We start from the raw sequence: 26,111 nt of genomic DNA, 5'->3' as shown, positions 1-26,111 counted from the left end.
TGTTTTTTCCTGTTTCACTGCTTCCCTGCAAGATCGTCCCGCTGACGCCCAGCCAGCCAGGCCACGTGTGAATGATGGCCTCTGCACTTTCCAAGGTCGCGGGCGATTCTGGGGGACTCGACTTGAGACATCCTGGCAGGGCCCAGAGGAGACATCTAGGATCGAGGAGATTCAGGACCTTTTAAAGGGTCAACCCAAACCTCTGGCACTGATGCAGAGCTGGCAAAGAAACACCAAATGCTCGGTCTGTCCTTGTAGGCAAGGGAGAGGCTGTCGAGGAGAGCAGCAAAGTGCGGCTGCAGTGGCACTGGTGAGACCTGGTGCTGGCGTCAGGAAAAGCGGGTGGCAGCGGGCCCCACTCCTGTTGTCCCCCCGCACAGCTCTTAGGCTTGTGTCCGCCACTGCTCCCGAAACACGGACGGAGCCAGACAGACTTAAGGGTCGAAAGGGCCATGGGACCCTGCTGGAGACACGGCTCTCGGGCCACAGGAGTGAGACACTAACAGGAGCGCTGGAAGCGAAGGAACGGGATGCTGAAATGGCTGCACGGGAGGAGCGGGCCTTAATAGTCTGAGACATATGTGCAGTAACAAAATAAGACTGGTTTATTTGTAAGGTCAATGGATTTTTCAACCCAAGAGAGAGGTGCCTGGCCCAGGACAGGGTGCGAGGCCGCAGGGCAATTCCAGGAGGGACCCAGGAGGTGAGCAAAGGGGGCTAGGGGCTTGCAGCTTAGCTGGTGCACAAAAGTTCACAGGTTTGGTGAGCGATGCCATGGCCAGTCACAGCAGAGCATTTTCTTTCAGAGGGCTGCAGGAAGCAGCATGCCCCTCGCAGTGTTGGGAGGCATGCACTAGAGCAGCCACCGGTGTCCTCCCCGCCAGGGTATGGCGTGCATTCCCCAAAGCATCACCAGCACAAGCAGGTGTGGAAGGGGAAAGGTGCCCAGCATGCCCAGCCCTGCGCCCTTGGGCACCAGGGCAGCGAGCGGGGTGCTATACGCCAGCTGCTTCCTGGGAGGGCGAACTTAGCTGCCCATCAGGTGCAAAGCTTTCCCCGGGGAAGCTTGGAGACATCTAATGTGCTGCAGAGCTGGGAGCCAGCGTGGCGGACCCTCGGGAAGGACGCTGGGGGCAAAGTGCCAAGCCGGGGGGGTCTGGCAGCTTGTAGGAACGGGTTGCAACACTGTTCTGTGCCGTCCCTCAAACGTGCCAGCCTGTCAATCCCGGCTGCTGTTTGTGGCCTAAGATGCGAGCTGTGTTTGAGTTCCCTCGAGGGCCTCGTGTCCCATGACGTCGCAGCCGGCCGGAGAATTTCCAAAGAATCAGCGAGAGAAACACACCAGTAGTTCCAGCGCCCATCCAGAAAGACCAGTACAAGACAGAGCATGTGCTGAGGGGCAGAGGGAGGAGGCTCAAGGGAAGGCTGCGCTTGTCTTGTCCTCCAGGTTGGACCCTTTTTCCGTCTTGGCGGCGATGCTGTAGTAGTAGGAGCGGATTAGGGTTTCGACAGTCACAAACCCTGGGCGATCTTCCCACCTGGAAGAACAAGGAGGCACCAAAGATCAGCACAAAGGTCTAGACCAAAGCCAACAGCAGAGGACAGACCTGCAGCGCAGGTGTGGAGGGTGCGTGGGGGGACCTGCCAGATGTGTCGAGAGGTCCTTGCGTCACCCCGGAGGTGGGTCAGTGCCTTTGGTCCACTGACTTGCTGGACACCCAGCTGGGACTGCACCAGTCGCGCTGGTGGTTTTAAGGTATCTAATGGGAGCTGGGTAGAGACAACCACTTTGGTCACCGAGCAAATGGCTTTGTGTCCCTGCGTGCCCAGCGGTGGCCTCCTCTGAGGCTCTGCCTCCTGTTACCAGGTGCATGGCACCGAGGGATGGGCCCAGGCTGCAAAGTTCAGCTCTGGGGGAGTCATGGGAAGGCACCGACTGCTTTGGCTACAGCTGTGAACCTCTCAAAGGGACCCAGCTTGGCAAGTCAGTGGCCCAGGGGGTTTCCTCTGAATTGCTTGATAAGTCCCAGGGATTGTGCAGAGAGGTTAGTCTCTCGAAGGGGTATCCCTCATGAGACGCTGTGAAATCAAGAAGCCTCTACTGCTTTGTGTTGCCATACCCCATGACTGATGAGACCCAGCTGGGAGGTGAGCAAGGAAAGCCTTACTTGAAGGTCCAGCACTGCTGCATCAGTGAGTATATCTCCGGTGGGCAATCTGCCGGGCTCTCCATGCGCTTCCCCTGCTCAATGAAGCTCATCACCTCTGGGCCTTTCATTTTCTGCAGGAAGACCATCAAGCAGATTAATGACCCTGACCCCCAAGCTGGCAGGCAGGCTGAAAGGAGGCAAATTAGAATAACTCACGTGAGGAATTGTCTGTAACTGAGTAAAAGCAGTGGCTGTGGTACACATGCCGGTATACATATATGGTATACCATACGTATATGGTATACATGCTGGACTGCCCTGCCCAGCTTCCAGCACTTTGTGAACACCTGGGTTTTTTTCTAGTTGGCAGGTGGAACGAGACATCAAAGAAACCCAGATCCATCTTTTGTTTGTTTCTTCTCCGAAACCAGGCGATAAAAACGGTTTCGCCAAATGTTCAGACGAGCGCCTCAATTGGGGAGGAGCCTTCAGCCGGCCGGTGGTTAGGGCACCCCCCCAGGAGACTCGTGTTCAAAGCCGCTCTCTGTCTGACTGAGACCAGAACCAGGATACGGTCACTCTCGCCCCATCCAGGTGCTCCAACCCCTTGGGCTACGGCTCTTCTGGAGTGGGCCTTCCTCCGTCTCTCCTGTTGATGCCGCTTCGTTGCATAAATGATTAAATATTCATAGCGGCAGAGAGAGGACGCTCCCGCATCGCAGGTGCGGGGCGGGGGGGCCTTCCAAACCTGAGCGCATGCCCCATTTATGAGCTTTCTCCTCTTTCTAATGGAGGAACCAGTAGCACAGACCTGGACACCCCCCATTTTGGGACTGTTTGACCGTGGATCTGACCGCATCCGTGTGGGCACTCGTGTGACGAGCATCATCAACAGGGGAGCCACCTGTGCAAAAGTCCCCTCAAGCTTGGTGGTGAGGACACAGGCTAGGAGGTGGAGGATGCGGGGGGACAGAATAGGGCACCCAGCCCACATCCTGGGTGAGTGCCTTACCCATAGGGCTACTGACCAGTGCAGGGAAACCAGCTTGTCCTTGCTTATTTTCTGAATCTTATTTTTTCAATTCTTCAGTGGCTTCAGCCTCACATCATGCACAGCTTCCAGGAAACCAAAATCACATTTCTTCAGCAAGTAAACTATTCACTGAGCTCTCCTTGGGTAACTAATACTTTGGCTGGCTACTTGCTACTTGTCTCAGGTACTGTTTACACGGCTTGTGCATGCTTGTCCTCCGGGTATTCCAGCACCATACTGGGAATAACCGTACCTGGGCTTTCCCAGGATGCAGTGACAGATGTGGTTAGGACATGTGGTCGGTGTGGGTGCACAGCTCTACTGAGATGGAAGAGCGTGGCCCTAACACTTGCGACCCAACTGAAAGTCTTTGCCTTGCTTACCTTGTACGGTTTCTGCCCGTAGCTGAAAGCCTCCCACATGGTCACGCCGTAACTCCACACGTCACTCTTGCTGGAAAATTTGTGGTAGAGGATACATTCTGGTGCGTACCATTTCAGCGGCCACTTTCCAGCTGTCCTGGCCTGCAGCAGAGTGACAAAGAAAGGAGGGGACCTCTTACTTTGGGACAGCTGGATAAGCACTGTAATGCCCTGTGCCTGGCCACAGATCCAGTTTGCTGTACACATTTTTTTTTTTGAAGGGAAATGTCTCCTGTTCCAGGCCAATGGTTTCCAAATCCAGGCGTCATTCAAGAACCATGTGTGGCCCTGTGACCCAGGCACTTGCAGGTTGGCGGAGGACGGGGGGGGATGACGTGCTGTTCCAAACATGAATTGCTTCTCCATTGATGGAGAGATCGAAAGCCTGGGTCTGAACAAGCACGGCATGTCTGTGAGAAGAGCTGGTCAGACACCAGCACGTTTCCCATGGAGCAGGAGCCCTGCCTTTCTACCAGCTCCGGTTTGGGGACATTGCTGAGCCAAGGGCGTCCTCTGGTGGCAATCCTGCCTCGTGCCTTGGCAATTACCATTACAGTGTTTGCCGCCTCTATCTCGGTAGTGCCTTGCCTCCCCAGTGGATCGGGATTGAGGCCCTGTTGCACGACACATGGTGCAAACAGGAAACAAAAGGATGGTCGCGGCCCACAGAGCGTCCGATTGATTTGCCACCTCTCCTTCACCCCTCCGCTGCCTGTCTTGCCCGATTCTTCCCTTCCTACTCTCATATCTCTAACTGGCTGTTGTAAATAATCTTCGTCTCCTGCTATTTATCTTATCTTATCGTCTCCTCCACCTTATCACGCCCCGTCACTGCCTCTCTTTGCTGCCTTGTTCTCTTTCCCCGGGTACATTTCCAGCTCCTCTACTTCCATTGTGCAGCATTATGCCTGTCTACATTAAACCGGTCCCTTGAGACAGGGACTGTGTCTTCCAGTCTGTCTGCCAAACCATAGTGCATCCAATCCGGACCATGCAAGAATTTAGTGTAGTCACATGGCAGGCGGCCTGGGAAGGATCTTGATGTGCTACCCTGCATCTCAGCACAAGGCTAGAAAGGTTATAGGTCATTGGGTTTAATGGCATGTGTGCAAGATGCATGCATAACTCCTATAAAGAAATGGGGGTAAGGGCATGGGCTCCTGCTGGGGTGGCTGTAGATGTGCCCCTTTCAGCAGTCCTCTGCCATGCTTCAACTCACCTTGTAGTAGCTGTCATCAGCACCCAAAGCCTTGGAGAGTCCAAAATCACTGATCTTGGCATAGTGCTGGTTGACTAGTAGGACATTTCTGGCTGCCAGGTCTCTGTGGACAAAATTTTTCTCCTCCAGATACTTCATCCCAATGGCCACCTGGTGCATCAGCTCCACAATGTTGCTCATTGGAATCTCATCTCTGGGGAGGAAAAGGGAACCACAGGGTAACAAATCCACAGACTAATAGGAGCTGCAGCGAGCAGATCATTTGGACTCTCCTGCTCCAGAAGCCTTATCCCCTCTAAAAGAGAATTTTCATTTGCTATTATCAATATAGAAAATAGTTTGGTTAGAGACAATAGAAATCCTTCACCTTTCTTACACCTTTCCAGCCAAGAAATCCTTCACCTTTCTTACAAGTGGTCCCTAGGATAAGATGATCCTTTTGCCTTCATGGTGCAACACAGCTATATTGTCAGCTCATGCTATCCCTATGCTGGGGACCTGAGAAACTGGTTAGCTGCAGAGGATGTTGGCTCTTGAGAGAAGAGCCCATCCGAAGAGTTCTGGCTGGGGTAGTTTCTTCGATATTATTTGCATTTAGATTAGACTAGATGAGAACAGCTGATCGATAAACAGGGTGCATCTACACATGCACTTTAATGTGCAGTAGCCTACTTTATTGCACACTGAAGCATCATGTAAAAAAGCACGATTGCGATGATGCGCAGTACAATAGGCATTAAGTGGCACTTAAAAACCACGCACATTTGTTACTGTGCATTAAGGCAGCCTAATGCAAACCTTTAGTAACTCACCTTGGACGTACTGCATTTAATGCACATTAGAAACAGCACTTTAATGTACTTTAATGCCCACAAACTCATAGGTAGAGCATGAATCTTGGATGTCTGCATTACTCTGGAGAGGCAAGGCCCAAATGTGGGCCTTTTGTCTCATACCACAGCTTGCATAAATTTAGTACCAGTGCATGCTAGAGACAATAGAGTCCAGGAATGTTTCAGAGAGTTTTATAGGGACTATTTCCCATGTCCCTCCACCTGCAAAGCCAGACTCTTGAGTTTCTTTGAGTTTTTCAATAGTGTGCCTAGACAGGCAGAAGAATCGGCGAGTTCTGCTTTATCCACGACCCCCGGAAACACTCACTTCTTGGAAGACAGGTACTTGTTGAGTGGCCCACCCGAGGCCATCTCCATAATCAGCATCAGGGACTCCGCCTCGCAGACCCCGATCATGCGGACGATATATGGGTTGTCCAGCTGGTGCATGATCTCTGCCTCCTTCATCATTTCATCCTTCACGGCTTTCTCGTTGTTGCTCTTGAGGACTTTGATGGCCACGTCAATCTGCTTCCTAGCCAGGGAGAAGAGCAGGAGCGCACACATAGAGTGAGTTAAGCAAGCAGCTGATCTGCTGGATCCTATCCTGTTGCAGCTTGGCCGCTCAGGAGGCCGAGCCCTATGTAACAATGATCTTCCAGGACTGCTCCAAGAGGAGAAGCGAGGCCTTTGGGGAACTAGAGTAGAAGGCAGGGAGACAGGAGAGAAGAGCTAAAGAGAAGGTGATGCCAGCTGAGAAAAGCAGATTAAAGGAGCTGGAGCAGTCAGCCTCTCCCCGCAGTGCCTCCGCGCAGCCTCCCCGTTATCTGCGGATCTCGAGGCACTTACTTCCTCATTTTGTAAACTCCCTTCTTGACACAGCCGAAGTTTCCTGACCCCAGCTCCACTTCATCAATCATCAGGTGGTCCCTCTTCAGGAACAGCTTCTTGTCCTTCAGCTCCTCGGGGTCGCTGTAGGGACTCTCGTAGACACTGGTGTCCATGGGCAGGACGCGTGATTTCCCGATGCCTTCCACAAGGGAAGAAGATCAGGTTGCTAACCGCCCGTTTGTTCCCTCCCTCCCTCTGGTGACGGGGTATAGGTTGTAGCCATTGTGGTCTAATGATGTAAGCAGGCATGGCTCTTTGGGTAAATCCACCGACTAAAAGTAAAAAATTCCTTGTTGCAAGCTTTCACGTACAAACAGCCTTCATCAGGCTGCGGACAATTCCTCCGCCTGACGAAGGGCGCTTGTACCCCCCAAAATGTTTCCAACTATTTTAGTTGGTCTAATAAAAGAGATCAGATTTACCCAAAGAAGCTTGCCTTCCTCTAGTGAGGTCTTTGAGCTGGCCACCCCAGCCTTTCTCTTCCATTTTCTGGCCTTCCCACCTGGACATCTCCCTTCTTTTTCAAACCTGTGCTGTCTTCCAGGATGATCCCATTGCCACAGGCCCTGGTTTTGCAACATTAAATAATGTGCATGGCTTCCCTCATGACAGTCCCATTGCAGCCTCCATATAACATGCCAGAGTGTTTGCATGGTTGGGCCTATTCGCAGTGCTGCAGAGGGGGAATGGGCCAGGCTCGATTTACTTCTGGATTTAGGATTCCTTTAAATAGATTAAAACTATTATTGCAAGGGATATGGACACCCGTGGAGCAAATGGGACCTTTGTACATCAGATACAGGTGCCAGGGTGAGAAATAAGCCTTGTAATATTTCTCTTTGACCCGAAGGTGGCAATAGTGTGCTGGCAGCCTATTTGTGCCCAAAAGCTTGCAATTAAAGATTTTTTTTTTTTGCAAAAATCTTATTTGTCTAATAAAAGATATCACCTCTGTCCATGAGCCCTGATTGATTTTTCCTCTAGACCAATACGGCTACAACCTGGATACCGACACATGGAAGATACCGAATTTTAGCTGATTTTTTTAAACGCGATCTTCATATTTTCCCAAGCAGGCAACAACTTTGACCACTGAAACCTGACATCTTGCTCCTGCCCTTGTCTAAGGTAATTTGCATCGTCACAGCCTCAGAGGAGAGCTGAGACTCTGCCCAGAGGGTGTTTCCATCTATTGAGCCCTCTGTCAAACCCTATGAAATGTGAACTTTCATTTCTACCCAGGAGAAAGCTTGCAATTAATTTTTTTTTTTTTTTTTGCAAAAATCTTGTTGGTCTCATAAAAGATAGCACCTCTGCCCACGAGCCTTGACTGCTAGGCAGCCTATGCCATATGCTGGTGCATGGAACGCAGCATCACCAACCTGCTTCCAGCAAGGGGCCTATAAAGTGCCCACCCCGCTCCCACTCTGTATACAGAGAAAGACAGGCCTGTGCAGGGATGCTCACCTATGGGCTCTGGTGTGTATCCATCTGCATTTAGGCTTGAAAACTGCCTGTGGACCTGGCAGAGAAATAGCGATAAAGTATGTAAGGTGATGCAGGGAAACAGTAGGGTCACTCATGGAAGGGCGCTGGGACCTTCCAAAATGCCCTCATGTCTCAGCAAGGACCAGGGACTTCCCAGGATCTCTGTGGCTTTCTGAGAGTGAGAGCATTGTCTCTATGGGCCCGTAATCTGGGAGTTCATAGATGCTAGGGTCAGAAAGGACTTCAAGGGATCATCGAGTCCGACCCCCCTCCCATAGCAGGAAAAAGTGCTGTGGTCAGGTGACCCCAGCCACATGCTTGTCCAGTCTCCTCTTGAAGACCCCCAAGGCTGGGGAGAGCACCACCTCCCTTGGAAGCCCATTCCAGATTCTGGCAACCCTCACTATGAAGAAGTTCCTCCTGATGTCCAACCTAACCCTACTCTCCTTCGGCTTGTGGCTGTTGTTTCTGGTTATTCCAAGGGGTGCCCTGGTAAACAGCATCTATTCCCTGCTGCCCCCCCTCCAAGTGAAGATATATACTGCCACAAGACCCCCCAACCCCTCAGCCTTCTTCTGTGCAGGCTGAAAAGGTCCAGGTCCCTCAGCCTTTCCTCAAAAGACAGGTCCCTAACCATGCGAGTGGCCCTCCTCTGGACCCTCTCCATGTTGTCCACATCCTTCTTGAATTGCAGCACCCAAAACTGGACGCAGCACTCCAGCTGCGGCCTGACCAGTGCCGCATAGAGGGGGAGGATCACCTCCCTGGACCTGTTTGTGATGCACCTACTAATGCATGACAAAGCACGGTTTGCTCTGCTAATTGCTTCGTCACATTGGCGACTCCTGTTCATCCTGGAGTCGCCAACGACTCTGAGCTCTCTTTCTGCCGCTGTGCGGCTGACATCATCCCCCAGCCTATAGGTGTGCTGGTGATGCCCTCTCCCTAGGTGCAGCACCTTGCACTTGTCCTTGTTGAGCTGCATCCTATTGTTCTCTGCCCACTTCTCTAACCTGCCCAGGTCCTCCTGGATTCGGTTTCCTCCCATCAGTGCGTTTGCTTCGCCCGTAGTCTGGTGTCATCTGTGAACTTGAACAGAGTGCTTTGCACTCTGTGGGAATTGCAAGTGCATGAACACTGCTTTCCAACCACCCAGTCCTGTCCGTCACACTCAGAAACCAGAGTAGGGGAGGTGAGTGGGGACGTGGGACCCTGCAGTAGGACACCCCCCACCAGAAGTCCAGTGTTGCCTGAGGATGTGTGATACGCTGTCTCCAGCATACTTTATAGCCCAGCTACATCTCTTCTCCCACCTTCCTCCCCCAGGTCTTGCAGCTGCCCTTAGTTCAGGGAAGGGCAGGTTTTACTCACAAGGCCTGAAAGGTAACAACATTCAAAAGCACTTGGAAAAAATAGACCCAGTACTTACACTCATGGAGGGGTGGGCTGGTAGGACCGGTGCTACAGTGCCTGAAAGTCAGGAAAGGGATGCTATTGTTAGCTCTCTATCTGGGCTGGGCTGGGTAATACAACAGGAGTATCTGGAAAAATACTGGGGCTTGCATCCTTGCCCCCCCACAAGGCCCCCTCCACACCTCTGGTCTCATGGGGGCCTTTAAGTGGATGCAGATGTCATTAGCTGTTAGGGGAAAGTTAATGTCAATGACAATCAGGCGCAGCCCCTAGAGCTCATGAAAGATGCCGGCTCACCGGGGGCGCAGGGTCCTCTGTCCAACGGCAGAGCAGGGACAGGACGACCCTAGCCCATGAAAAGCAATGCAGTGCCATGAACAGGGCTCTGGACTGAGCCTCGCAGGAGCATTAACCCCTGGGCTGAGAGAAACCGCAGTGCTTCTGGAGAGTTTGGGTGTCGGGGCAGTGACCAAAGTGGGTTGTTTCTGCCCTTCCGGCTGGAAGAATCAACCCACCTGTTGGGGTGCTGGGATTAGGGCAGCATTCCTTCAGGTTATATATCAGTCCGTCTGCTTTGAGTTTCAGGTACTCCACGAGCTGGGGCAGGAATCAGAAGGAAAGGAAATTAGTGCACGGAGGAAAACTGCCTCCTTGCCTTATGGGCAACATCTGTGGCTTATGGTAGCTCTTTCCCACAGACTTCTAACCGAGTCCCAGCGAGCCCGCTCGCTCCACCGCACGTGGGACCTTCTTGCGTTCTAGGAGCACCAAGGAGAGGGATTTGGGGTATAGGATTAGGAGCAAGGAGAAGAAGGAGGGAAGAGAAGCCTCCAGGAGTGGAGAGGGTCAAAACGCACTCGATGCCTTTCGGCCGCATCAAAGCCGGACCGATTTGCAGAGGTTTGTCGGGCCTACGAAAGGCCGAGAGACAGAGCCTGGGGTCGGGGGCGCTGCCCTGGAATACAGGAGACCCAGACCCCAGGCTCCGGTGTCCTGTGGTCATCCGTAATCAGGTGGGAGAAGGCAGAGCAGGGGCATACGCCCAGGGTCCCGAGTCAGTGCTCCACCCTCCATCTCCCTTCCTTTCCCCTGCGCCTCATTCGTCTCTCTGAAAACGGACGTTTGGGCACAACTCCATTTTAGTTTAGGGGGCCATCTCAATACTCCCCGCCTTGGAATCACCATGACAAGGATGTTGGAAATCAAGGGCATTGTCCCAAAGGACCTCCATAGAAAGATATGGCAATGGGGCCTTTCAGTGAGAGGTGCGGGGGGCATCACGAGGCCAGGACTATTTCAGAAAGGCTGGTATCTGTCTAGTACTGGGGTAGGCGATGTGTTTTGGCTGGAGTGCTGAAAAAACCCACCACGTCCACCTCGGAGGGTGCCGGAGTGCCGGCAAGCCGGCGCCCAGAGCAGCTGTTTGCAGCCCCCCGGCTGCACCGAGAGGCCAGTCTCCCTGCAGCGCGGCTTGCAGCCTCCTAGCTGCCTGCTGGGAGCAGCCTGGGCTCCGGGGCTGGCGGCAGCTGCTTGGAGCCCAGGCTGGCAGTGGTGTGCCAAGCAAAATGGCCTTGCTGGGCACGCATGCCAAGGATTGCTGACCCCTAGCCTAGTATCTGGTACTAGAGTTATTGCAGAGGCCTGACTGCCAGCTAGGCAACCGAGCACTACGATGGGGCTACTGCTATCTCTAGATGGAGCCTCCCTCTCCAGCTCCTAAAACTCAGGCAAAAGTTTCCTACCCTCGAGAGGTGCATAAGGCAGGAGAATTTCTCCCTCTCTTGGAAGGGGTGCCAGCTGCAGAGAGTGTCCCACAGCACCTTACCTGCCAGAGCGTGTCAAACTTGGTTCCCTCGGGGATGGAGTACTTGCCGGACTTGTCCTGATCGATGCGGTAGTGGTACACCGTTTTCCCATAGACAAGGGACAAAGCGTAGGTGCCGTTTTCTTTCCTTTGTCGCAGCCTGTGTGAGAAGGTGGGGGCTTACTAAGAGCTGGCTTTGGGGCTCACCCTGTGAAACCGCAGGGCTTCTGCGCTGGGAGGCTGCAGCTGGGGAGCCCCAGCAGTGTAGGGACGTGCCCAGGCATCTGGGGCAAAGAGTAATACAGTGCCTTCTGGTTGCTGCTGCTATCGTGAATGCACGGCTGCTGGAGGCAGCTGCTTTTTTTCATGCTCCCCCCCAGTTCAGCACCCAGAGCTCTTGCCTCTATCGTTCCCCTTCCGGTTATGCCACAGGGGAGCTCTCAACATTTGGGGCACCCTGAACATCATCCTCCCAGCTGGTCTCCAAACCCCAGGGCTCTCCTGTTCCCTGTGAGTGCACAGATCCCAAGGCATCCATAGGAAGCTGGAGTGCCCCATGCACAGCCCAGTACACCTCACTAACCCTGGGTCTTTCCTGATATTCCCTATGCAAACACCACAGTGGCCAAGTGCATTCATTTCTTCCTGGACGCGCACGCGCCAAGTGGTGATGGGTTTTTACTGCTTTGCTGCCCAAGCCCCACCAGGTTCATTCCTTTCTTTCGCCTCTTCAAACATCTACATGTGAATTTGCTTGGGGGACTGCAAGATCCCCTGGACTCAGCTGCACACTGATGGTCCCCTGCTCTATACCCCACCGGGAAGGGGGAGCAGTCACAAGAGCGTGGCATACAGCATCTCCCAGGGATTTGGGTACTCACAGGAATTTCCCATCAGGCTGTGCCCCAGAGTAGAGCCTGCGCTCAGCTTCCTCCCGGGAGATGTTGCCGTGGTACCAGGCCATGCTTTCATGGGCAGTGGTAGCAATGAGCTTCTCTACCTGCGGGGCCTGGCTTATGATGGCTTGTTCGAGGGCATCCCCCTGCAAGAAAGTGAGAGATGAGACTTGCTGTGTAGCTACATTGGTTTCCTTTGATTTCTGCATCTTCTCAGGCAGGGGAGGGTAAAATCACAGGGCACCTCTGAAATCTGCCTGATGTCACTGCTAAAGTGCTAGCCAAGCGTCACCACGATGGTGACACCAGGCTGAATTCTGCCCCAGGGTAACTCTGCTAGCAAAATGAGCCGGTCCCTCATATCCTTTGCCTGCCGGTTGTGAGGAAGGGGGGAGGACTCACTGGCTTGCAGTCAAGGGAAGAGAAAGGTCATGGTGGCCATGGGGGGATCAGACCTGATAAGCACAGCACGGGCCTCGGTGACCCAAGAGACCCCTTCCAGACCCGGGTCCTGTGTTCCTGGAGAAATATGGTCGGAGCTGCTCGCACAGCCCTAGTTTCAGCGTTATCTTTCCAGCATAGATCTTGTCAAACCTAAGCCTTTCCCAGCTCTGTCCTGCCCTCCTGGTTGCTCCCTGTCGCTTTACACTCTTTCCCAGGCCCTGTCAGGATCAATGTAATCTGGAAGTCATCTGCACCGCACAACTGCTTGCAGACCTCGCGGATTTATTGACCATTATTTTCTATCACCAGTAGATGGCATCACTCTTTATCTTTGGAGTCTGCATGTCCCTGCTTGTGGCCATCCATATGTCTCCGTTATGAAGAATTTCCCATAACGGTCCCTTTCTTGCAATCGAGGGCCATCCCTCCGAGCCGCGCCGACTCCTTGCTGCTCGTTTCCATCGGCTCCAGGCACTGCTCTGTGGAGCCCTGTTGCACTGAGGTTTGGAAGCTAGATCCACCCTCCACACCTATTCATTTCTTATGGGAAATGGAGATTCACATTCCTTGGGTGGCTTGAAACTCCCACTCACAGGATAGCATGGACAAGGCACGGTGCTGTGTCAAAAGACTTATTGTGATTATAGCAAAAATGATTGGGGCTGTCTTAACTCTGGCCTCACACCACTGCCGATTTCTGCATTGAAGTCTAGACACTCGTCCCGGTGGGTGCCGGTGAGGACCTGCTGAAAAATTAATTTAACCAAGCCAGGCCAATGGCCAGCGCTGTAGTAGTTCAAATGCAATGTCGACAAAAGCAAAGTCTGAAGTTTACTTTGGAGGGAATAATATGTGCTCCCCACGCTGGGATCTAAATGAACTTCATTGCCTGTGGAAAAAGACCTCAGTGTTGTTTTGGGCAGCCCGATGACGGCCTTCACTCAATGAGTAGCAGAGGGTTAAAAAAAAAAAAAAAAAGCAAACATTTTAGGGTCCAGAAGAATGGGGGCAGAGAGGGATATAATGGCATAATGGCACAATAGAAACCCCCACTGCGCTTCCTTCTGCGCAGCTCTGATTGTCATGGGAAAAAAAGCATTTTTTTGGCGAGGTTCAAAATTGGGCAACGAGACTATGTAGGGGCCTGAAATACCTTTAATACAATCTGAGATGATACAGATTGGGACCGTTTACTTCACAGAAGAGATGAATCATCATTGTTAATAAATGCAGCAGTTAAAGAGTGTAGTACAGGTAGAGAGGAAACTTCCAGTCACCCTGTGTGCTCATATAAGAGAAAGGGGCCATGCAACAGCACCCAAAGGTGGCAAAGAGAGGCAGAGCTTATCAGTGCAATGTAGTCTAAGGACCTGGCAAGCTGGGCTGCAGGTGCCTGCTGGATCCTCGTGTCCTGGGCAGGCTTGTGTGGGCCACACCGATACCCGTCCTGCCACGACTGACTTAGTGCACTGATAGAGGTGCATGACAGGACATAAGCCGACCAATATGCTTGGACCCTGGAAGAAACTTTGCACATTAGCCAGGTGTTTTTAAGAGGACTTTGTGTCTGCTCTTTTGCACTGCCTAATACTGTTAGAGTAAGGACCCTGGAGCAGATGGCTCATAATAATACCTAGCTCTTGTTTAGCACATTTCCTCCCTAGATCCCAGAGTACATCGCATTGGAAAATGGGAGTCATGGCACCAAACAGATGGGGAAACTGAGACAGACAGAGGCATTGGGAGAGCCCCTAGGTGCCACAGGGGCTTAGGAGCTCAGCCGCTGAGACAGAGCAGAGAGAAGGAGGAATTCAAACATCCAGGCCACTGATCAGAGCAATTTATCTGGACAGAACTGGGAAAGGAGGGTGAATTGGGCAGGAGCCTCTGAAAAGCCATTTGCCCTAGCGGTGAAGGGACTGGGTGGAGGACTAGGGAAGCGCTGGTGTTAGAGAGGCCAAGAAGGTGAGTGCAGCCAGTGGGGCTCTGAACACAACCGTGGACAGCGCGTGCACGGGAAGTGCTGGTACCTCCAGTTTCCAGGTCTGCCGGATGTACTCGCGCACCATGTTGTCCCTCATGTTGTCAAAGATGCCGGACTCGGGCTCCACACCGCTGGGGCGGGTGCAGGGCTTGCGGAGGGTGCAGCAGAGCCCGTCGGCGTCCTTGGAGTAGAATTCGCAGAGCTCCTCAGGCCCGCAGTGCGCCTTGCCCCCTGCGATGGCGTAGGTGCCGTTCATCTGCCGCTCGATGGGGTAGTGGTAGAACTGGAGGTTGAACACCATGGAGAGGACGTAGCCCCCCAGGCTGCGCAGGCACTGGCGCAGCAAGAAGAGGCCATCCCCCATGCCGGCCAGCTTGAGGTGCTCCTCGGCCTCCGACCGGGAGATGCTGCCAAAGAAGAAGGGCAAGTGGGAGGCTGCATCGGGCATCTCGAATGCTTACTGGGACTCCGTGGACCAGTTCATACGCTGCTTGGGCTGGATCTAGGGAAAAGAAGCAGAAGCCTTCAGCAAGACTTTGCAGGGCAATACTGACACATGTAAAGGGAGGATGTGGTCTGCAAACCCCTGTGAAATTCAGAGCCCCGACCCGTGTACCCATCCATCTGCCTTGGCAAAGCAGGTTTGTCTGAAAATCTCAATCTGTCGTTATTCAGATGTTATAGACATCCCAGACCTGTTTCAACAAGAGTGGGATTTCTGATCCAAATCAAAGAGAGTGACTGTAGCTCAGTGGTTAGGGCCCTCCCCCTAAGAAACCAGGGCTTTTAAGTCCATGTTTTGCTGAAACAAGATGTGTGAGATGAGATATCTGAATATCTGCCTATTCCACTCCAGGTTAGTGCCCTAATAAGCATGCTTTTGGCCTTCCTGGGTTGGCTTTCCCCCGGGTCTCCAACTGGAGCTCTTCTGCTTTGTATACATAATTATCTAGTTATTAGATGAGGAACATCAACCTTGGTCTCATGCATCCCAGGTGAGTGCCATAGCTACTAAGTTATGCAGTCACTTTCACCGGCTCAATTCATATTTAATCAAGTATGGAAAACAGAACAGCCCCAACAGGAGAACTTGAGTGAGACCCACCCCATGATGAGCTGGTGGGTTGGAGACGTTCCTGAAATGCAAGAGACTCAGATTCGAGCGCTTGCCTGAATCATCAGGGCAGACGCTGGAAGCTAGGACTTTGTAATCCTGGGTCCGTGTTCAAGCCAGTGCACTATTCTGAGTCCCTGGCTTTTCACTTTGAAATGCTTTGGGTTTGTGTTCATATGTGATGAGAACATTTTTGAAGTCACAAAAACCTCTACAGGATGGGAAACCTGCTTCCTGCCCAACCCTATTTATGAACTTTTTTTTGCTTTTTTAATGCATGGATTAATTAGCTGTGCCACAAGATACTGCTCAAGCCAAGAGCTTGGTGGATGTGAAAAACCATTAGACATTTCCATAGGGAATCAGAACATTCTTAGTTAATGGGGATATAAAGGAATATAAGTCCTTTATAAGCCGACCCCTATGTGACTGATGTTAGGAGGAATTTTCTTCCAATTTTCTGTTGCTCAATGTCTTGAATCGTCCTCTGAAGCATTTGTCTATGACCGTTGCTAAAGATGGTCCGTGACATCTGCCAGTGATCTGATCCCGTTTGGCAATTCCTACATATTCCTGAGTACGTACATGAGTCACAGCTCCTATAACTTAGAGAAACTGTTGACTCATCCTTGGAGTTTCGATTTCATAAATTTCCACGGTTGCTTTTGAAACGGACTCTGCAAATGTCACTTGAAACCCCGCCGTTAAACGAAGGGGAATAACAGAAATGGACCTACCGTCTGCTCCAGTAGAGTCCACTCTTAGTAAGAGCCCAAAAGGAAATGTTGTCTTCTGAGTCAACGCAGAATCCCTCCTGGCAATGAGTGGCTGGTATTTGAATCAAATTATCTAAATCCCACCCACAAACCAAAACCCGTTTCCGGTGATTAATGGAAATACAAACAAATTCAAGGGGGCTCATCAGGTCCCTGGAGATCGACCTTTGATGATAAAAAGTAGATGTTGCCCCCAATAAGAGCTGAGTGTGCTCTTCCCTTCCATTCTTCCTGCAAATGCGTAATGGAAACACAACTTTCTGGGTTGCTTTGGCAGGTCCTGCTCAGCAGTGTACAGGGCTTTGTCCTCTCCCTCACCTCCAGACATAGCAATGACCCATCAGGCTGACCCCACTGGGGGCCCACTGTGTTGTTCTGGCAACTTCCTGTCTATCAGGCATTTTAAATGGCAAAAAATGGCCAGACTTCTTGGTTGACCGAGGGGCAGGCCTGTTCCGCATTAAAGGGCAGACCAGAAGAAACCCACCGTTCAAAATGGGGCTACCTATGTCTGCTTTGCCTGAGGTCCTACTTAGCATGCAGGAAGGTATGCAGTGTGAGGAAAGGGTTGGTTTTGTGTCTGGTACGCCCGTACAAGTGGCCTAGGGTAAATTGCCCAGGGAAACTATTCTGCTGTCTCCCCTGCTTACACTAGTGAGGTGCCTGTACGAAGGTCTGGATTTATGGCCATCAGCTCTTTTTTTCTACCTATTTGCTTGTTATCTACATCAAGCCCAGAAATGGCCTTCTGATGAGAACAGGAAGGGAAAGCAGGCCGAGCAGAGGAGGCATTTTACTAAGGCAGGAAACCACAGCAGGAAACAGTCAGTAGGGTTTGTGACTTGGGTATAGGCCTGAGAGTAAACTGTTTCAGGCGCAGCAAAATTAAGCCTAAGCTGTGAAGCCCCCTTCAAGCAAGCGCACAAAATGGGGCGATCCTGGGGTCAGCTGGATCCGCAGGCAGGGAAAAGTAGAGGGCAAAAACCTCCAGTGTGTCCGGCACTAAACTGCGACTGGTGCCCAGGATGAAAGGAGCTTGCCTGAAAGCCAGTCTCTTCCAGAGAGCAAGCATTTTCTATAATGTTAAAGCCACAAAGCAAATGCCCAAAAAGCAACACCACTGCATTCAACTCTTGTCCCGTTGACTATGGCAAGGGGGAGTCAATCAATGTGTTGGGTTTTTTTAAATGCAAGACAAACACAGGACCGGTTGCAGAGAGCAGTTGGAAGGAGAAAAGGGCATTTCAGCTCATTCGACATCACCTTCTAATTGCAGTCGCAAGCATCTGAAGCAAACTAGATGAACACCAAGAGCAGCGTGTCAAGTGGAAAAGCAAGCAGGCACAACTGCTCCAGTTGGTACTTGATGGCACTTGCAGCCTGGGTGTGAGAGCTCGGTATGCTAACAACTCCCCGTGCGAAACCAGTGCGAAGCCCAACATTTAAGAGAGAAAAAGGAAACCAAGACCTTTTTGAAAATGCTGAAGTCTCTGAAAACTAGATTGTACGAGCCGCCGCTCAGTTACAGATCCCCAGGGAGGTGCCTGTTTTTAGCCAGCTACATTATAGGCAGGATGGGCTTGTCCAAGCATAGGGTTGGGAGACAGAAGACCTCAGTGACACAGGAATTGCCAGACTGACCTGGACTATGAGGTCCCGTTCGTCCAATGTCCTGTTGCCAGCGGTGCCCAACACCAGCTGCTTTCAAGGAAGAGCAAGAAACCCTGCGGGGCAGTCCTTGGACAGTCTGCCGCCGGGAGGAGTTACCTCCTGGCCCCAAATAGTTCAGGGTTGGCTTCTGACCTGAAGCAAGTGCATTTATATCCCTTCCCAGATGCTGGTGTTTATTATCTGCTCTGCACTGTGATAACTGTGGATATGTCTCTTATCTTTATGCGTGCTCAATCCTTTTCTAAATCTTGGGCCTTAATGAGACTGTCCAGTGATTCCCACCCCTTACTGTTTGCCTCGCTGTGTAACCCCGAGCAACCTTGTGATCCCTCTATACCTCAGCTTCCCTCTCCCATAATGCCGGTACCAGTACTGCAGCACTCTCTTGGCAATGCTTCGAGGAAACATTTATTAGGATTCATCAGTAAAGGACCAGTCTGTGGGGAGCTGGGGCCTCTCAACTCCCACTAATTGCAAAGAATCAAGAACTAATTTGCTCAGGTGTCTAACCTAAGACACCTTGGGCCTAACTTTAGAAAAGCTGAGTATTTCCATTGGCTTCACTTGGAAGTATGCATCTTTGGCCCAGCCCTGGAGTCCCTTGGGTCGAGCCTCCAAAAATCAGAGGCTCCTAAAATCAGTGCCCACTTTTGAAAACATTTTGCTAAACTGCATAGACAAAGCCGCTGGCCCTGTTGATTAGGCATGGCCAAAACTGCGTATCATCTTCAAAAGAGAAAACCAATCCGGAAGACACTTGATGCGACTATCATGTGTAGCTATATATAGCCCTCCACACGTGTTGGCTAAGATTAGGACAAAGCCACTACTGACAGATTTTCATTTCATAACATTGAAACATAAGCAGAGGCAAGTTCTAGTCTCTTATAGCGGAGCACATCCATCAGAGTTGGGGAGAGGGGATTATGGGTCAAGTACTGAAAAAATGTTTGGCCTCTGATCTGCTCTGCACGTGCCCGTAAGCCCCAGCTGTGCAGCTGTCAGGGAATGCACTGGCCCTTTAAGAGAGGGGCCAGCTGCACCTGTAGCAGGTGTAACTCTGCTTTTCTGGTTAGGGAAAGAGGTGGAAGGGGTGTCATGTGATGGGATCACGTGATGTAGTGAAGCCTGCTGGGGTGTATAAGGAAGGTGGGTGGTTTGAATCTGCCCTGGGGCCCTGAGGAATACTAAGGAGGAGTGGGGTTTTTGCAGCTGCCGTTAATGAAGCAGCTATGTGGGGCGAGGCGGCTCGCTGGGAAAACTCCTGGAATGGAAAGTCTTATTAGCTAATGCATGAGGGGCACCAGGGCACCAGCAGTTGAGTCTGAAGCTGGACTGGGTAAACTCTGCCTCAGCAGCTGCAGGATTTGTGCTGTCTTGGCTAAAAGCAGTTGTCGGTGTGGCTGCTGGGCAGAAGCGCCCTCCCCACATCTTAGGCACTCCGCTAACTGTAAAAGGTGCTAATTCCCCAATTGAGTTGGTCCAATAAAAGATACCAGATTAACCCAAAGACCCTCGTCTGCCTAATTCCCCAGCGCCTTCATACAGAGTTGTCTGTTCTCGTCCCCGGGAACAAGGCAGAAGCAAGCACATTGGTTTGGCCTGGAGAAAAACTCCTTTTACACTCTTGCCCACGCTCAGCTTCGTCTCCTCGGACGGCCAGGAGAATCTGGGCTGTGCCTCATCTTCAGGGCTGCTCCGAATAGTTCCCTAAAGTCAGGATGCAGCTTGCACGAAAGGAGATGTAGCAAAGGTGTCACTGTGCCATTGATTGCAATGGCAGCACTCTGGTCTGCCACCAGCAGGGATGATGATGAAATGAGGTCAAGGAGAGAGTTATGACGACAGCGATTGAGATGGATGGGCCGGTTGAAGGGGCTTGTCTGGAGGCAGGACGCAAAGAAGGAGAAAGAAGCAAAGCAGTAAGAGCAGGGAGGGACGGGAGGGTGGTAGAAGGCACAGAGCTGGGAGCAGAAGGGCTGGGAGTGAGGCCTGAGGACCTTGTCTTTATGCATGCCCTTACAGCGGCCCCCAAGCCCCTGCCTTCCTATTCCTGCCCCTGTTTGACAGGAGGAGGCGGCACCTTTGCAATCTTTACACAGGCGCCGCAGGAACAGGCACCAACCAGGTTTGCTGGAGCGGAGTCTCCCGGCGGTGGTGATTGCAGGGCTCGCTAATCGGAGCTACACATCGCCCCCAAACCTGTCTTTTAAGGCTCTGAGAACAACTGGTTTCCAGACTCCCCTCCTGGTTCCCAGCTAAGGAGCTGCTTGCAACTGCCGTGGAACATCCCCAGCCCCGGGAGTAACTGCCTTGTTCAGGAGCTGCAGGACTTGCATGGCTGTGTGTGCAGCTGGGGCTAGGTCTCCCTCGGGACGGTGTAGCTTGGAGGTGCGAATGCTGGGGTGGGCATTGGACATTTCTGCAAGCCTTGCATCTTCTGGCCCAGGAACCAGGGTTTGTGCTTTTTAAAATTGGAGGCTCCGTCCACACTGGATAAATTGTCCAGAGGTCTGAAGCCAAACTGGGTCTCTGAAGTTTGGGATGAGCATCCCCCACCAGGGAAAGTGAGTTTCTGTCCTATAAGACACAGAGAAGCTGCTGTGCCTGTCAGAGCCCTGGCTATCTTCTAGTTTAAGCAGCAGAGACTTGTACTTTAGAGCCAGGGGTCCCTGATTTAGATGGTTGACGACCCAGATTTAATGCACATGCATGTGTTGCCCAGAGCCCTTTGAGGGACAGGAGCAGTAAAGACTCAACAACAGGTCCATGCACTATATAAGCAGGGTAACACCCACGGTAGAGAACCCAAAAAGCAGGAAGGACACTGCTTTGCTTCCGTGTTAACTACCTGACTTCTGTCTCTTACTAGTAGTAACACATCAAATAAATCCCTGTCTATACACCTGCACTCTACTGGTATTGCCCTGTGGCTGTACCAGGTACAGGGCAACCGCAAATCCGACCCAGCATCATAAACTGCTTACAGTTCCAGTTCTCTTTTATATTTTAAAGTGGATAAAGAGCACTATAGCAAACATTATTAAGGAGACTGGCTCTTAGGCACTGTATTTCATCAGCGCCTTTCAATGTGCTAGGTTAGGTAGGCCATTTTACTGGAGAAATTGAAACCTGAATGATTTATGGATATGGTAAACCTATTACGAACATGCATGGTGTGTTATAGGTGGTTCTGAGTACAGCTGGGCGATTTTTTTGCAGTCATAAATTCACTCAAAATAATGGGGTTAGTTCTGCCAGGGCTGTTTACAAATTCAATGCATCATTTTAGCCAAAATAAAAGGGGGGGAAATCATTCTGAAAAGTGTTTTGCAGACAAAACCTTTTGAGTTCTCATTTTGGAACCAGGTTTTGTTCCCAAAAAGTAACCTAAATTTTTAAAAATTTACCCAAGAATGAACTACGGCAAACGCAACGTTTCAGTTCATCCATAATCGTTACTTTTGCTTGTTTCTTTGCTTTTGCTGGGAAAAAAAAACAGCCTTTTTTTTTTTGTTTTTCTAGGCTACTGAACTGAAATATCCCTTGCTCACACAGCTCTGTTCATAAACCCACCCCTGGAAGCTGTTATAAGCATGTATAGAAGCACAGGTGTGCGAAGCCTGTTGATGTATTGCATTTTGCAATCATTGATGAGCCACTTAACAACTGAAGAGCTCATGTTTCAGTAACACTTTAGTGGCTACTTCAGACTGCAGCTGTAATAGAGTACAATCCTAGTCACCATTGCTTGTGTTTTTTGCACTCACAAGTCGAATACAGGCAAGCAAATGGAAAGCTCTTCCAAGACTTGGCTGTAAGCAAAAGACTGTATTTGCATTTGCAAAAAAACCACAAAAAGAAAACTCTGAACTTCTGCCCTAAGGATTTGCTTTTGGAAACTTGCCCCTTCCTGGCTTCACTTGGGGACCCTTGTCTTCTCTCTCCCCGAATATGAGCTGATCGGGTCGCGCTCCACTGCAAGGTATATTATCTGTCTGTGTGCTTGAGTTAGACAATAATAAGTAGAAATCTGTAGGTGATTTCAAGTCCACGGATCCCAAGCTGGATTGTTCATCCTCCCACGGAAAGGCCACCACCTCTGCTGCGGAGAACGTTAATCATTTTTACCTGGGTAGTGTTGTGAGACACAATACTTTTCAAGGAAAGTGAAGAATATGTTCTCTAGCTGATGTGATTGTGGCGGGAGGTAGGCTCCCTTGCAGCTGGGTGGCAGAGGGGACGCTCCCCCCTCCCCGAGAAGAACGGTGCTCGTGGCCCTTCATGCACAGCCCCCCTAGGTCTGCCAGGAGCTGCCACCTGCACGCTTCGCTCCCGGCCTGCCCCTCTCGTAACGCTGCGTTGCCCCCGCCCGGGCTCCACCAGCCTGAACCTGCTACGGGAACAGCTTGTTGATTCTGCTCTGAAGGGGAGGGTGAGATCGGGTGATAAAGCATGGAAAATTAATGACACACTCTTGATTGGTGGAGTCAGGTGGCGGTAAGCAAAGGCCGAAGTTCACTCATATCCTGCCAAGGACTTTTTTTTCTCTCTGTGGTTATTTGTCAAACGCTAATGAGCGGAAGCAATTGGCTCTCTTTGCCGTCTGAGAACTGGAGGCTGGGAAGGGGGGGGACCACCTGCACGGAGGAGGGGAGCAGAGGGCTGGGGGGGACTGCTCAGTCAGCATTGGAAATCATAGCTCAGGTTTCCAATCTGAGCAGGCTTGAACTGATGCTTTACCACTAAGACTGACCTGCAGTCTGCAGGAGGTTAGGACAGGTGCCAGGTAAGTCTGCAAGGCAGGATGACATTGCCTGATTGGCAAATACGGTACAAAGTGCCAGGGGAAAGCTTTACTGACCATCAAGACTTTATCCAGGAAACAGCATCTCCAGCCACACAGGAGGCCCCTAGAGCCGTGGGCAGGGGGCCATGTACTAGTGCTTTCGCACTGCTTTTGTTGACCCACGGTGAACCTCCTCACCCCACCAGTGCTGCCTGGCATATCGTGGCGCTTCTAGCTACCTCTCCAGGTCCCTATGTGGTCACATCAGGCCAGCATCTGAGCACCAACGCAGCAGCAAAATTTCATCCACGAGTCGGCCTCTGACGCGAGCACAGCTGCACCCAGCCTCCCCCGCCGCGTCTGCAGAGCACTGCCTGAAGCAGAGGGAGTGGAGGTCATGAGGTTTTTTTTGGACAGTCTTGCTCTGCAGCAATCAGTGTCTGACCACAAACCACGTGGCTGACCCTGACCATTTTTAATCAGGTCCTGTCTCTTTTGAAGGGTGCCGGGGCTCAAAATATCCTGCCTCGGCGTGGCCCTGCAAGGCCTCTGTCCTGCATACAGAGGACAGTGGGATCTCTTCACAGTCAGGGTCCTGATCCTTCTGTCTCCTGAGGGCCATATACTTCGGCCATGCGGGCCACAGGAGGATTTGAGCATGGGTGGTGCTTTGTCTGACTCTCATCTTGAGTCTGATCTTAGCGATATTTCAAATTTCCAGTGAACCTGACTGGGGAAAGGGCTTGGGACCCATTTCAACCTGTACCACTGAAGTGAATGGGAGCTTTGGCCGTGTGTAGCTGAAACGAGGGGAAGGGGGTGTGCATGACACTTTAAAGTGGGCTAAATGCGTTTGCACCGCTTTAATAGTGTTTGCACACCTCAGCGGCCTAATTGCGCATTAATTCCAGCTGCTGCAGGAAATTCGGCAGCATAATGCGCTTTAAATGACTTAGGGCAAAGCAAATTAAAACTCGCCCAAGGAGTGTCAGTTTGCTGCCCCTACAGCCACGGAGCAGAGCACCGGGCTCTGCGCAGCCCCACAGCTCTGCAGGCAGCGTGGCAGCAGCCCGGGAAGGCAGGCTCCGCTCAAGAAAAGCAACAAGCCTGACTCCCCCTGCCTCCCCTAGAGCCCACCACTATTAGAGCCACCGCTTCAATTTAGGGCCCCCGTTTTGTCTACACATGCCCTTTGTCATCAACTTCACTGCAAGCTGGATCAGGCCACCTGCTAAAAATCGGAGTCTGTCAGCCACACTCAGCGCCGCCTCTGCAGCTGCCTCTTAGCTTCATCTTCTGCGTGACCCAGTTTCTCACTGGTCATAGTTTTCCTTCTGGGACTGAGTGCTTGCCTGTTAGGAAATGGCTGGCGTGCTGCGGTTCTATATGGGTGTCTCTATAGCTATATGGGCATTATCTATATGGGGTAGTGTGAGGTCATTGTACGCCAAGAGAAACATCCTCTTGCCATGTCAGGAAGTTTGCCTTGTGATCTGGCGCAGAAGTGCTCCAGACAACTCTGGGGGTGTATAATTGTGTGGCAGCGTGAGTCCAATGCCCTGCTCCTGCCTGCGAGGGAATGCCGTTCCCTTTGACTTGCAGTCAGATGAGGGGTCCAGTCTCTGCTTCTTGTGTGAGTCACTTGTTTGTCCGCCGCGTGGGTCTGCTGCGCAGGGATTTGATTGCCAGGATGGGGGACAGACTTGTATAAAAAAAAAAGCAACACTCTTCTTTTGTCCAACCACTAAACAGACTTAATGGCTCTGAACCTATGGGTCCTGCACAGCGTTTAATTAGCGCGCTGTAATCCTAGAGTGCACCAGACAGTTCCCAGCCCCGTGTCCCCAGCTACTCTTGTGCCTCTGCCCGCCCTGCCACAAGGGCATTGTCTTTGTACAAGTAATGCTAAGTTTCCCAGCCCAGTAATTAGTAGGACGCAGAGCCAGGCCCAGCACCCACAAGCCAGCTAAGCAGAGCTTTCCTGAGGACAATAGCTGCAATGTAATAACACAGCTTTCATGTCTTCCCTGGGACTGCCTAGCAAACAGGAAAAAGGGGCCGTGGGCCAGCCGAGAGAGCCATCATTCACCTAGCAAGGAGGGTGCTGCAAAGCAGGGGGTCTGTTACCTGCTTCCCTAGCTCGCCTGCAGCTCTCCCTCTCCGCAGCAGTCTGCGGCAAAAGCCCCATACAAAGCAGTTGCCTTCCCGGAAATGGCTAGTTCCAGCACGAAGCGTGCGGGGGGCTAAGATCAAGCGTAGTCATTTCACTGCTCTGCTGCGCAGACCGCGATGGATTTGAATGGCGTTGTGTAGTGGAGGGTGCTCCCCCGTCCAATGCACTGCGGACAGGACGCCCTACAAGAGTCTTGCAATTAGCTTCCCAGTAGACAGCTTCCAGTGCGAGGATCTCGGCTACACGCCGACTTTATGGGAACGTGGGACTCCTCCCTGGCTTGCTCCTATGGCCATTGGCTACGGGCGAGTGAGATTCGGGGGCATCTGAACTCCAAGTCTCCAGGCTTTGGCCTCCACATAGGATGCCCACCAATGGATCTGGGAGTATCTGAAGCCCCAGGCTGAAAAGTCTGGGGTGGAGGATAGTTCTCGGTTGTATTGCCACATATGGTGTTTGAACGATTGAGTTTTGCTCAAACAAGAGGATTCAGAATTGGTTCGGCTAATTTGACCTGGAATACGAAAACATTTCCAAAAAAGTTTTTTTTTAAGTGTGAAGCAGGGAGAAGCCTGAGAAGGTAGAAAGTCTGGTCCCGGGCTTAGGGGGCAGGTTGAGACTTGGGAAATGAGTGGGTCTCCTTGCTTTGCTACAGATCCCTTTGCAGCCTTCAGCAAGTCCCCAGCTGCATAATAGAGCTAATAGCACTGCCCTGCCTCCCAGGATCAATTCTTTGCCCATGAAGTACTCGTGCACTATGGTGCTGGAAGGCATGTAAGAACCTAAGACGCACGAGCATTCAGGACTTGTGGCAGAGGTGATATCTTTTTTAAGGCCAACTCGATTTTTGCAAGGTTTCAGTTAAAGAAAAAACATTTTTTCTTGCAAAAATTGAGTTGGTCTAGTAAAAAATATCACCTGTACCACGAGTCCTGAATGCTTTTTCCCCTAGACCAATATGGGTGTGATCTGGATATAAGATGCATGAGAGGTTTTTTCATTTTCCACTCT

At 51.5% G+C, this 26,111-nt stretch overlaps 1 protein-coding gene across 1 annotated transcript in view; it reads right to left on the bottom strand.

Annotated features, from left to right (window-relative positions):
• Positions 1–609: 609 nt before the first annotated feature.
• ZAP70 (zeta chain of T cell receptor associated protein kinase 70) overlaps positions 610–26,111 on the bottom strand; it is a 39,311-nt gene continuing 13,809 nt past the window's right edge. The window contains exons 2-13 of the mRNA XM_090027093.1: positions 14,624–15,079; positions 12,135–12,295; positions 11,275–11,413; positions 9,965–10,046; positions 9,466–9,506; positions 8,016–8,070; positions 6,507–6,687; positions 5,986–6,192; positions 4,825–5,017; positions 3,567–3,707; positions 2,169–2,281; positions 610–1,538 (exon numbers count right to left, since the gene is read on the bottom strand). Coding sequence (XP_089883219.1) covers positions 1,415–1,538; positions 2,169–2,281; positions 3,567–3,707; positions 4,825–5,017; positions 5,986–6,192; positions 6,507–6,687; positions 8,016–8,070; positions 9,466–9,506; positions 9,965–10,046; positions 11,275–11,413; positions 12,135–12,295; positions 14,624–15,025 — 1,839 coding nt within the window. The 5' untranslated portion in view covers positions 15,026–15,079 and the 3' untranslated portion in view covers positions 610–1,414. The remainder of the gene's footprint in view (positions 1,539–2,168; positions 2,282–3,566; positions 3,708–4,824; positions 5,018–5,985; positions 6,193–6,506; positions 6,688–8,015; positions 8,071–9,465; positions 9,507–9,964; positions 10,047–11,274; positions 11,414–12,134; positions 12,296–14,623; positions 15,080–26,111) is intronic.

The sequence above is a fragment of the Crocodylus siamensis genome, chromosome 14 (assembly GCF_052110815.1).
Source record: "Crocodylus siamensis isolate JL-2025a chromosome 14, ASM5211081v1, whole genome shotgun sequence".
NCBI classification, from domain to species: domain Eukaryota; kingdom Metazoa; phylum Chordata; order Crocodylia; family Crocodylidae; genus Crocodylus; species Crocodylus siamensis.
The sequence above is the reverse complement of the archived record's forward strand: the minus strand, read 5'-3'. Positions and strand labels throughout refer to the sequence as shown.